The sequence below is a fragment of the Carassius carassius genome, chromosome 32 (assembly GCF_963082965.1).
Source record: "Carassius carassius chromosome 32, fCarCar2.1, whole genome shotgun sequence".
NCBI classification, from domain to species: Eukaryota; Metazoa; Chordata; class Actinopteri; order Cypriniformes; family Cyprinidae; genus Carassius; species Carassius carassius.
In genome coordinates, this window is record NC_081786.1 from 3,650,946 (window position 1) to 3,662,994 (window position 12,049).

At 38.4% G+C, this 12,049-nt stretch overlaps 1 protein-coding gene across 6 annotated transcripts in view; it reads left to right on the forward strand.

Moving 5' to 3' along the window:
• Positions 1 to 12,049, forward strand: part of cdc42bpaa (CDC42 binding protein kinase alpha (DMPK-like) a) — a 68,301-nt gene that overhangs the window by 53,073 nt on the left and 3,179 nt on the right. For 3 of the 6 annotated variants that reach the window (XM_059519894.1, XM_059519895.1, XM_059519896.1), the window contains 10 exons: positions 5,703 to 5,784; positions 5,904 to 6,123; positions 6,706 to 6,768; positions 6,880 to 7,473; positions 8,046 to 8,143; positions 8,306 to 8,390; positions 8,737 to 8,860; positions 9,938 to 10,055; positions 10,479 to 10,661; positions 11,301 to 11,418. In XM_059519894.1, the coding sequence (XP_059375877.1) occupies positions 5,703 to 5,784; positions 5,904 to 6,123; positions 6,706 to 6,768; positions 6,880 to 7,473; positions 8,046 to 8,143; positions 8,306 to 8,390; positions 8,737 to 8,860; positions 9,938 to 10,055; positions 10,479 to 10,661; positions 11,301 to 11,418 (1,685 nt within the window). The remainder of the gene's footprint in view (positions 1 to 5,702; positions 5,785 to 5,903; positions 6,124 to 6,705; positions 6,769 to 6,879; positions 7,474 to 8,045; positions 8,144 to 8,305; positions 8,391 to 8,736; positions 8,861 to 9,937; positions 10,056 to 10,478; positions 10,662 to 11,300; positions 11,419 to 12,049) is intronic. The other 3 variants (XM_059519899.1, XM_059519897.1, XM_059519898.1) reach the window with 1 other exon arrangement.

Consider the following 12,049-nt stretch of genomic DNA (forward strand, 5'->3'; position numbering starts at 1 on the left):
GTTGTAACGTCTCTAGAACATATGTCAAAATTATCCCTATAGTAAAGATGTAACAAAATGTGTCCCGTGTACAGGGACTTTATTTTTTTATTTTTTTTGCCATGCATTGTTCATAGAGCTCATTAATTGTAGCGGTGCCTCAGGTGTTTGCAGTGTGTATACAGTATGTGTATGCGGTCAGCAGCGAGAGCGCATAAATATAACGCAAAAGCACATTAAAATAATGCATGAGTGCAAATCTCTCTGTTCGCACGCAGATTTCCTTTGCGCTGTCACAAAACCAGACGTGCTTGCTCAGATACACGCTGCTCTGCGCGGAGAGAGTGTGCGCACTTAAAACGTGTCTTATCTCACTTAAACTGCATCCTGTGCACTCACAACTCTCTCTATGCTCATGTGTTAGATATTAATTATTTTCGCACGTTTTTATTTCTAGCCTTTTACCGTGTGCAGTGTGAACGCTCTGATCCGTTAACATGGGCTCTGAAAAAAGGCGCATCACAGAAAGTGTGTGTGAACCTGGAGTTAGACAGATGCCCAGTCTGTTCTGTTCTCATGCTAGGGGTGTTGCATTCTGATTGGATCGGATAGCATACCGCGGGAGGTCAGGGCCGTGGAAAATCATGCTAAAGCGATTTAGAAATCGTGCACGCTCAAATCGTGATCTTATGACGATTTCTTTTAATCGCACAGCCCTAGAATGGACTTGAAATGAACAGAAAATAATTGGCGGCCCACCTGCAATACCACCGCAACCCACTAGGGGCCGCGGACCACAGGTTGAAAACCACTGTAGTATAGTAATTAAATTTGACTCCTTACCCCCTTCCCTAAACTTGAAATTTAAATCAGTTTGTGTCCAATACGCACAGAAAATAGATAAATAAAAAATAAATAAATGACAAACAAAACTTTAAAGGGGTAGGAGTAAAAAAATAAATAAATAAATAATAATAATAATAAAATACATAAAATAAATATACATATGCATATACCTACATACACCCACGCATACACACACACCCACACCTCCAGCTATTCCACCCATCAACACATAATTGTTCCTCCCCCTCCTTTTCTCTCTATCAACCTTACTCCAATATCCTCTAAATTAAACATGTGTTACAGGCAAAAGAGAAGTGTCTTTTTAGTATGTTTTCCTTGGTGGTATCACAATTGTCTGTTGAAAGGAATACTCAAATAACTTTAATCCTCTACTCCCTGTGCAGTTGATGGGGCCTGGGTTTTGATAAATTTTTCAGCTGCCCGTGGGTCAGTGAACGAATGTTTGGTGTTGCCCAGCGTTATGATCAACTTTGCCGGGTAGTACAGACTATAGGGTATTCCAGCGTTGCGTAGTTTCACCTTAACCGGGTTGAAAGAAGCTCGCAGCTTGCTGACCTCTGGACTCATATCCGGAAAAATATGTACAGGTGATCCTTTGTAAAATAGGTTGCCTTTGCTCCTGGATAGTTGCAGAATCTTCTCCCTGTCGGTGTAGTAATGTTGGCGAGCTATCATCGCTCTCTGGCGCTTTTCTGCTCGGGGTTTAGGGGCAGGCGCGCAGATGGCACTAGGGACGGGGGGGACATGACCCCCCGCAGATTCATAGTAACCAGATCCGTCCCCCTCAGTGTCTCAATGAAAGGCTCTATTGGTAAACAGATGATTAATGAGTGAGTTTCCACTATGTACATTAGTCTAAGTAGAAGCGACCCGACCCGCCGCTCCTTAAATGTGTACTAAATGATTTTTTAAAACACACTTTTGACCGCAGTGTCTGACCGAGTCCCAAAACACACTTGTAGCCAATCAGCGGTAAGGGGGCGTGTCTTGTCCTGATAGCGAGAAGAGAGCGCTCAATTTGAGTGAACAGGGCGCATATTACATGACATTTACATTAAGTCATTTAGCAGATGCTTTTATTCAAAATTAGCATATTAGCAGATCGACTACAGATTGAGAGAGATGGCAGATAAAAAAAGAGGGTTTACAATCAGGCAAGAGGCAGGACCCACGTAAATATCGGGGTAGCTTTCCAGCAGTGGAGAGAAACTCAAGGATTGGGAAGGGCTCGATTCGGACGCTGAGGTTTCTTTGTTTCTTTTTGATAGGTGAGTAACGTTGATTTTGTGTTGTTTCACACAACTTATCCATGTTGGCTTTTGTTTGAATATGCTTGTGTGTCATCTTCACTTGTTTCCGCTATCGTCATTGCCATGGTTGCGCACGTAAGTGTGGGGTGAAGAATTCAAAATGGGGACGAGGCACGGTGGCCGAGAGAGCTCAACGCGCTGCAACTTCACAAAACGCGTTCAAATAGAAAAAGCACCAGCAAATTAAGAAAACATCTTCATCAGTTTGACAGCACACATGCTGCAAATACTCACAACACAAACAAATACAGAAACGCTCTGTAAATACTCAACACAAACAAAATTACCCCAACAAAAAGAAAATTTAAACAAAGTTTTTTTATTTTTGAGTATTGATTACTATTTGTATAACCATAGTTGTACAAATACCATGGTTAAACTATGGTTAGAGTAGTAAATCCATGGTTAATTTGTTAATGATAACAGTGAAAAAAAAATTGTTTGCTTTTTTTATATAATGTATTTATTAATGAATTCATTTCAATAGTAAAACCATAGGCTATGTGTAGTTTTTGTAAGGTAAGTGGTAAAAGTAAGTTAGCCAGCTTACATAACCTTTCACAGTTACAGTAATTGTGTATTTAGTCAGCTTATTTAGGCTAATAATATCCATAAAAAAAAGCTAAGGAATCTATGACCAAGATTATTAAAATAAACAAAGATCTTTTCAGAGAAAACATTAATGAATAATGTCCCAGCCATGTTGGTCACTTTACGGTTCCCTTAAATATTAAATTTCTTTATTTGTTTGTATTGTGAGTATTTGCAGCACGTGTTGTCAAACTGATGAAGATGTTTTCATAATTTGCAGGGATTTTTGTCATTTGCAGCACGTTTAGCTCTCTCGGCCACCGTAGCCGTCCTGTTGGGGTCTGGGTTTGTTTGTTTTGTTGCTAAAGAATTGGGTCAGGGCAGATGCAGGCTGAAGCACAATAATAATCTAACCATTACTCTGTACCCACCTTCTCACTACATGCTTTTCTGTTGTCAAACACACGACGATGGTGCTGCCACTGACGTTTATGTTCTGTGTGTGTGTGTGTGTGTGTGTGTGTGCTATGACTCCTGTCCTGGGTCCTACGAGGAGCTGGTAACTGCCTCAATTGTGCCTGTAGCGGTAACCAAACTTTGAAAGAAAAAGAAAAATTAAAATCCAAAGTAGGTTTAATTATGCACTCAATACTCAAATACAACATGGGCTTCAGTGTGGCGTGGCATGAAGGCAATCAGCCTGTGGCATTGCTGAGGCATTATTGAAGCCCAGGTTGATTTGATAGCGGCCTTCAGCTCCTCTGTATTGTTTGTCAGATGTTACTTATCTTCCTATTCACAATACCCCATAGATTATCTGTGAGCTTCAGGTCAGGTGAGCTGGCTGGCCAATCAAGCACAGTAGTATCATGGTCAGCAAACCACTTGGAATTGGTTGTGTCATTGTGGGCAGGTGCTAACGTCCTGCTGGAAGAGGAAATCAGCATCTCCATAAAGCTTGTCAGCAGATGGAAGATAGGAGTGCTCCCAAAATCTCCTGGTAGATGGCTGCATTGACTCTGGACTTGATAAAACACAATGGAGCAACACCAGCAGACATCACAGCACCCAAATCATCTCTGACATCAGAAACCTCACACTGGACTTTGGGTGCCTCTCCAGTCTTCCTCCAGACTCCAGACCTTGATTTCCAAATGAAATGCTAAATTTACTTTCATCTGAAAAGAGGACTGTGGACCACTGAGCAACAGTCCAGTAGACTTGTTGCGATAGTCGGTGTTACCGGTGGTACACGGTGTTTAACCCACCTACCGGTCATAGCACTTGACCACCGGCACCGTCCCCATCGTGTTGAAGTTTTAGCCTATAGCAATAAAGCACTTAATTCAGTTAGTGACTACGTGCCTTCGTAATTTAGCGTAAGCGGAACGAGCGCCGCAGTAAAGCAGCAGGTGTCCGATTTCATTTATCATTTGAGGAGAGTGAGGCGAGCTAACTGGCAAAGGATGGCGGAAGATCTGGTTTCAAAGCGAACTGTTGCAATTTAAAATGAAGGTTTTTCGTTTATTGTTTCTCATTTAGCCTATTTATAACTTTTTGGACGGTGTATGCAGTTAATAGGCCTACCTCTTTTTTTTAACAGCTTAACGTGAGTTTAATTTTTATATTAGTTTTTTTTTGCACTTAAGTGTCCAGTGATTATTCGGGTAGGCTACCTTATTTAATGAAATTTTTGATGTTCGTTCGTTTCATATTCGATGGTTGTGCGGTGTTTTTTTTTTGCTGAAAAAGGCAGGCACTTTATTTAATGAATATTTATAATTATTTAACGAGTGTTGTTTGATACTTGCACGATGTGTGCAGTGGTTCGTTTTGTTAATAAATGCACTTTAAAGGTGTTTCATAAGTGCTTTTGTTTAGTTTTTGCATGGTGTGTTAAGTTATTATTCATTTTGCAATAAAGATGTGTGTAATACAAGCGAGTGTCTTATTGTTTTGTGTATTTTTATTAAGAATAAAATAAATTAACCAATGATTAATTCAAACAAATGCTACTGAATTGCCGCTAATTAAAGTGAAAGTAAATTGAGACATGTGCACGTCTGCACGACCGCATTTTCGGCCACCCGAAATCCCCGACACGCAACCCCGGTGACACCGGGATTACCGTTTTTTTTACACGTCGATTAACCGGTGGAAAAAATCCGTCACCGCAACATCCCTACAGTCCAGTTTTTTTACTCCTTACCCCAGGTGAAATGCTTCAGATGCGTAGGTTTTGCCTGCGACTTCTGTTCTCCAGGTCCATGTATTTTTCCTGCAGTTTATTGTAGTCCTTCTGTAAGGTTGCGTGTGCTTTGTCCATGGCGGTTATTTTATCCGAAACATCGCAGAGAGATCTTTCCATCTCTCTCTGTGTGTCTGCCGTTTCAGTGTGGGCTCTGTGCAATGTTTCTATTTTCTGTGAAAGTTCGTTTCGGAGCGTGTTGATGTCCGCTTTAGCTTCCTCCCGTAGCGATGTGATGTCTTTGCGTATATCTGGATGCATAATCTCGATTTCCGCTTTAATATCATTCTTTAAATTTTCGCGGTAAGCACGTAGTTCACCTCAAAATATTCCCAGTGAGAGAGGCGTTTCTTCTTCCGCCATCACGCCTTCATCTTGTGAGCAGGCCAGAGCTTCACTATCTGGAGCAGTGTTAGCCGGGGCTTTGTCAGCCTGTGCTGCAATAGCATTCGCAGTGCCGGTTGAGGCCTTGTTGCCTTGTTAACCGGAGCAGTGCCAACCGGTGCTTGTGTGGCTTGTAGAGTTTTTTGTGTGTATTTCCGAGTGCCCTTCATATCAAATATTGTCCTAAATTATTTTTATAGGTAAATTACTGACAAAGGGCGATGTTCATTGACCCAGGATATTTAAATTTATAAAACTTTTGCGGAGCTGCCTAACTTCGTTGCTCACTCCATTCGGCCAGAAGCGGAAGTCCCATCTGAGCCTATGTTTGATTCTGATTTCTGTGTTTGCATGACAGCTAAAGCGCTCTCTTTTGGTTTCAGGGATGAGGAATTTTCTGTTAGCTCAGTTTTGGAATCAGATGTCATTCATGCGAATAGAAAGGACATTCCCTGTATTTTTAGGGTGAGTATTTTTTTCCACTTTTGTTTTTAACAACTTTATATTGATAAGTTTTATGTTGTAATTTAAAAATAAATACAGGTGATGCATTTCAAAGTTGTCCTCCTCTTCCTCTCCTGCAGGTGACAGCATCCCAGCTCTCTGCATCCAGCAATAAGAAATGCTCCATCTTGATTCTGGCTGACAGCGATCAGGAAAGAACCAAGTGGGTCGGCCTCTTGAACGAGCTGCACCGTCTCTTGAAGAAGAGCAAACTGAAAGAACGCTTTGTTTACTTCCCTAAAGAAGCGTATGACAGTGCACTGCCTCTCATCAAATCCACACAGTCTGCTGCTATTATAGGTACAGTCAACCACATGCACCAATAATCTTGGGTTTATAGTGTGTGTGTTTATTTATTTTTATTCATTATATTATAGAATTATATTATTATATATTATAATTCTACATTCATTATGTATTATTATATCATAAAACACACACACACACACACACACACACATATATATATATATATATATATATATATATATATATATATATATATATGTGTATGTATGTGTGTGTGTGTATTATATAATTTAATGAATAAAAATAATATATAAAGGTAGTCTGAATTGTTTTTAATAATTACATGATACATTGAATGTTAGAATTTCAAAAGCGTAAGAAAAATCCTCCTTTTTAGTTTGTGTTTTAGTTTTTTTTTTTAGTTTAGTTTATTTCAGACAGACAACTTAGGTTCAACACAATTGAGCTAATGTACAACAACGTATTTACATCAGAAGAAAAATCCCTCCTTTAAAAAATACAAATTTACACAACTAGTCTGCACTATTTCACGATTTGCACGATTTCAGTCCAGCCTTGTTTTATTAAACTCTGCTTTCAGTTTATTTGAACTACGTTTCTGTTTATCTGCAGATCATGAGAGGATAGCCCTGGGCAATGAGGAGGGGTTGTACATTATTCATGTTACCAAAGATGGTAAGTGTAATTATAAGCTTTATCTGAGTTCACTGCACTTTAGTCCGCTGCATTTATAGGTGACTTACTGCATTTCTTTGCCACTTACTGTTTATATGTTTTTATTCACAGAGATTATCAAGGTAGGAGACAATAAAAAGGTCCATCAGATTGAGTTGATCCCATCCGAACAGTTAATCGCTGTGATATCGGGCCGAAACAGGCATGTGCGGCTCTACCCAATGGCGACACTGGATGAGGCCAATTTTCACAAGATAGCGGAGACCAAAGGCTGCCAAACTCTGGTTTCGGGCACGATCAGACAAGGATCGCTCACATACCTCTTTGTGTCCATGAAAAAACCTGACAAGGTGATGATCTACGAGCTCAACAAGACCAAAACGCGCCATCGGAAGCTGGGGGATATCCTCGTCCAAGGATCCGTGCAGTGGATGGGGCTCCAGGGCGACAAGCTCTGCGTGGGCTTCCTGTCCAGGTTCCTGCGCTATAATCTTCAGGGGGATGCAAGTATCTCCACCCTCCTCCACCCTGACGATCACACCCTGGGCTTCATTGAGATGCGTAACATGGACGCTCTCTGCGCAGTGGAGATCTCCAGTAAAGAGCTGCTCCTGTGCTTCAGCAGTATCGGCGTGTACGTGGACTGTCAGGGCAGACGGTCTCGACAACAGGAACTGATGTGGCCGGCTACGCCCACCGCATGTCGTGAGTGACCATCAGTGTTTCTGTACTGATTAATATGGCTTGTGTTCACTTGTTTACAGTATGGTAATACCAATCCACAAGGTTCAAGATGAAATTACTGCACTCAAAATAATGAATTACATTTCCATCGTCAAACGTGAAGTACATGACAAGCCTAAATTTTAATACTGTACTCAATTTACAATATGTATAGTCTAATGTAATGATATATGAAAATAATGAGGTATAATTTAAAAATTGTAGGCAAAGTAATATTTCTGCATTGTTTTGATGTAAAGTTTAAATATTTTATTCAAATAAAAAAATAGATCTTGGGTATATGTATAGTATAATAAATATTTGAAATGCATATCATAATACATGATTTTATAAAAAACAAAATAAATCTAGGCACTCAAATTGAGAATTTGCTCATAGTTTATGACACTCATAAAGATTGTTTATTTGCATATGTTGGAAAGCTTGCTTAATAGTTAGTGGGGTTTATAAAGATTATTGCTTCTCACACTTAATGTTAGTGTTTTTAACAAAATTGAAAATTAAAACCGTTTTCTGTGACTCTTGTCTTGCAGGTTATAATGCACCTTATCTGTCAGTGTATAGTGAGAATGCAGTGGATGTATTCGACGTCAACACTATGGAGTGGATTCAGACGATGCCTTTGAAAAGGGTACATTTTTCATTTATCTTTATAAATAAAAAAACACATTATAAGAAAGACAGACATCTTCCAGAGAGAGTTTTTCATATCTCTGAAATAAATGTATACGTCGAAGCAGGTGGTAAATGAAAGTGCAGTGTGTTAATGAGCTGTGGGTCGCCTGCATTGCAGGTTCATCCTCTGAACGCTGATGGCTCTCTGAACCTGCTGGGGCTGGAGACCGTACGGCTTATCTACTTTAAAAACAAGACAGCAGGTGAGACAGCTGCTCATCCAGCTTCTGAATATTCCCACCCCAAGTATTTATGCATATTCAACAGGAAATAAATAATAAGAAAAGAAAAAGAAAAGTTGTTTCAGAGAAAGAGAAAACAAAGCTAATGCATTTTGAATAATATTTTCAATGCAGATTGTTTTCTTAATGATTTGCATGCATTAGAAAGAGAATGGGGACCAATTTGATTTCATATTGTTGTGACAATGTAAAGAACTGACTTAATATGCTGCGTCTTGTGAATAGTGTGCATCAGCTCATGCAAAGTTGTTGTTTAATGTGTTGTGAAATGTGTGTAATGCTTTGTGTTCTGTGTAATGATGTGCAGAGGGAGATGAGCTGGTGGTGCCAGAGACATCTGATAAGAGCCGCAAACAGATGGTGCGCAGTATGACGAGCAAACGCCGCTTTTCGTTCCGTGTGCCGGAGGAGGAGAGAGCTCTGCATAGGAGGTGATGTTCAAGCCTAACAACACTAACATCGTGACTTCCAAAGGAAACCATTAACCCCTGGGGATTAAGTTTAATGTTCTTACTAATCATAATTTTATTTAGTTAATGTAGTTAATGTTCTTTGCATATTTACTAAGTAGGTCTACACGATATATCAAAAACGAATGGATTTGCAGGCTGTCATTATATTGAGTAAATCACAGGAATTTGACAAGGGCATTAAACCATATGAAAAAAATCTATTTTATTTCAATATAGTGTGCAGCCCATCTTCATTGATTTAAATAAATATATGCTTTAATAAATAAATGAAATACACTTTTATTTTTTTACTGATTTCACTGTAAAGTGCAGCATTTATATGCATGTAGTTCATAATAGTGTTTCAGCATCTGAGAACAGCTACCCATCAAAATAAAGTTGGATGGTTTACAATTTTTTTTTTTAAATGAGAAATTAAGACGTAAATATAAAAAAATTAATTTACTTTAAAATTAAACCGTTTATTATTTATTTTACATGGTTTCTTTTACAGTATTATTATAATATAATGTTTATTATATTATTATTTTTAAGAATACTGAAATCTAAATATAAAAATCAGTAATCGCAGTAACAGTGGGAATGTGGCCTATGAAAACTCAGGTGGAAAGAGCATTTTCAGATTTTGAAATGGTTAGGTTTGATTTGGTTATTGTAAACATTGTTTTATTGTTTCCCCCCAAATATTAATAGATAATAAATAATAAAAACATGAATTTAAATCAAATAAAAATAAAATAAACAAAATCACCCTAACCCTACAATTAATGAATTCATTCTTAATATAGCTATTCAAGTAACCTGTTTAAAATTCCTTTTTTTTTCTTCAAATAGCGATATATATTAGACAAAAACAAAATATCGCAATATCAGTTTTTAACGTGTAGCCCTGATATTAAATTAAATTAAATGAAATGTATGCATTTAGCAGATGCTTTTATCCAAAGCGACTTCCATTGCATTCAGTCTAACAATTTAACAATTCTAGTTTTGAGAGAGTGCTGTGTGTCTCACTGCATTGTTTATGCTCTTTAGGGAGATGCTGAAAGACCCAGAAATGAGGAATAAGTTAATTTCCAACCCAACAAACTTCAACCATGTGGTTCATATGGGCCCGGGAGACGGGATCCAGATCCTGAAAGATCTGCCAATGGTAGGAGCAGCTAACAGCAGGAGGAACGTCACCTCTCATATTCTTCTCCCGCTTCTCTACGCCTCCATCCATCTGTTTCTAAGAGCTGTTTTAATGAGCATGAGCCATGTTCACTGTTATTATTTGCGATTTATAGATGAGCTTGTTTGAAAGACAACATAAAACCACATATGACTTTTTTTTTTTCATGTGAAGCTGCACAGGTCAAGAACCTGCTACAGTTTTATTTCCTTTAGAATAAGCCACATTTATGAAGTAGGGTAAATTTTGCTTTCATGTTGTCTTTTAAATGACCTCACATCTTCCTCTTCTTATTTACACCAGTACTGAGCAGAAAAGCAGATGCATGTTGCATGCATCTCTATTTTTTCGTTCTTTTTCCTCCATCTCTCTATATCTGCTCCTCCTGGGTTTCCACTGCAGCCTGGTTCTCCTCTCCCCTCTCCTCGTCTGCGCCTCATCTCCATCCCTACAAGCTTTGAGCATGTCTATCACATGACTGTCACCTCTGCTGACAACTTCCTGTTCCAGGACTCCTCCCCTCTGTCCTCCCACTCCCTGTCCCTCAGCTCCGCCCCTGGGACCCCCGCCTCCATCTGCTCTCTGGTAGGACCAGAGAGACATGCACAGATACACTCCATCTGTTCTCTGAAGAGGATGAATATATTCCCACATGCATTAGCTCACTTTCATATTGTTTAAACAAATCTATGTTCCAATTTTTTTCCACCTGTGTCAGTTACATGTAATATTTTTAATTTACAATCTGATTCTTGCATGCTAAATCATCCCTCCCTTCATTTTTATTTAATTTTTAAGCTTTATTATTAAATGTATATATTTGCAATTTAAAAAAAAATGTAATGCAAATTTAATTTTGTATATTTTATTAATTTATATTGTTAATTTAAATAATATGGATATTAGTATATGTTATATATTTAATATTTATATTAAATATTAATAATTGTATTAAATAGAAAGTATGACCTCAAAGCTAACAGATATTGTTTATAAGCTACAAGAAACTTTTATCTTTTCATTGGGTTTCATACATGGGAACGAAGGATTGTGTATTCTGGTTGTTTTATGTAGATAATTCAAAAACTGAGAAAATAATTTCATTTCCCCCTCGTTATATAATTTAAGATCATGTACAGTCTACCCGTGCTTTGTAAAGTTATTGATTGTTTTATTTCAGTAATATGTAATGTAAGAGATTTTTTCTGTGTTTTTGTTGCTCAGAATGTGCGTCCTCAGGAGAGCCGTGGTGTCCTGGGAGCATCCGTCAGTATCCCCTCCATCAGCAAGGCCAGGCCTGAACCAGGACGATCTATGAGTGCCAGCAGCGGCCTGGGCACACGTGAGTACTGAAATATGTGTTTGTTTACGCAGTGTGATCCGCAACGTGTAAAAAGAGAGTACAAGTCATTATTAATCAGTAATTATGTCCCCACTGGATGCAACAAATGGGTTTTATTGGACACATGGCATCACAGTATAGTAAGGGGTGTAACATTTCCGTCAAACGCTTGAGGCATTCGGCCAATCACAATGCACTGGATAGCTGGCCAATCAGCTTACACCTCGCTTTTCAGAATGATGAGCTTTGTAAAAATCGACGCGTTTCAGAAAGGTGGGGCATAGAGGAGAAACAATAACATACAGTATTTGGAAAATAATGTGTTTTTTTAACCTTAAAACACAAACACATCGCATTGCACCAAATACACAAAATAATGTTCTTTTTAGCAGCATCATATGACCCCTTTAAGAGAGAAAAAACAAGTTAAATTGGACATTTAGAACAAGAGTGCCTGTTTTATAGGACAAAGGCCTAATATTCAATTTGGGGGTACAATTATGATATTTTGAAAGTAAATTAAAAGTGACGTACATGTTGTCAGATGGGTCATTTTGTTGTTTAGGGACATTTGAATATAGAACAGCTGATGAAGAATTGACAAGTTCCGTTTCATTTCGGTTTGACCTTA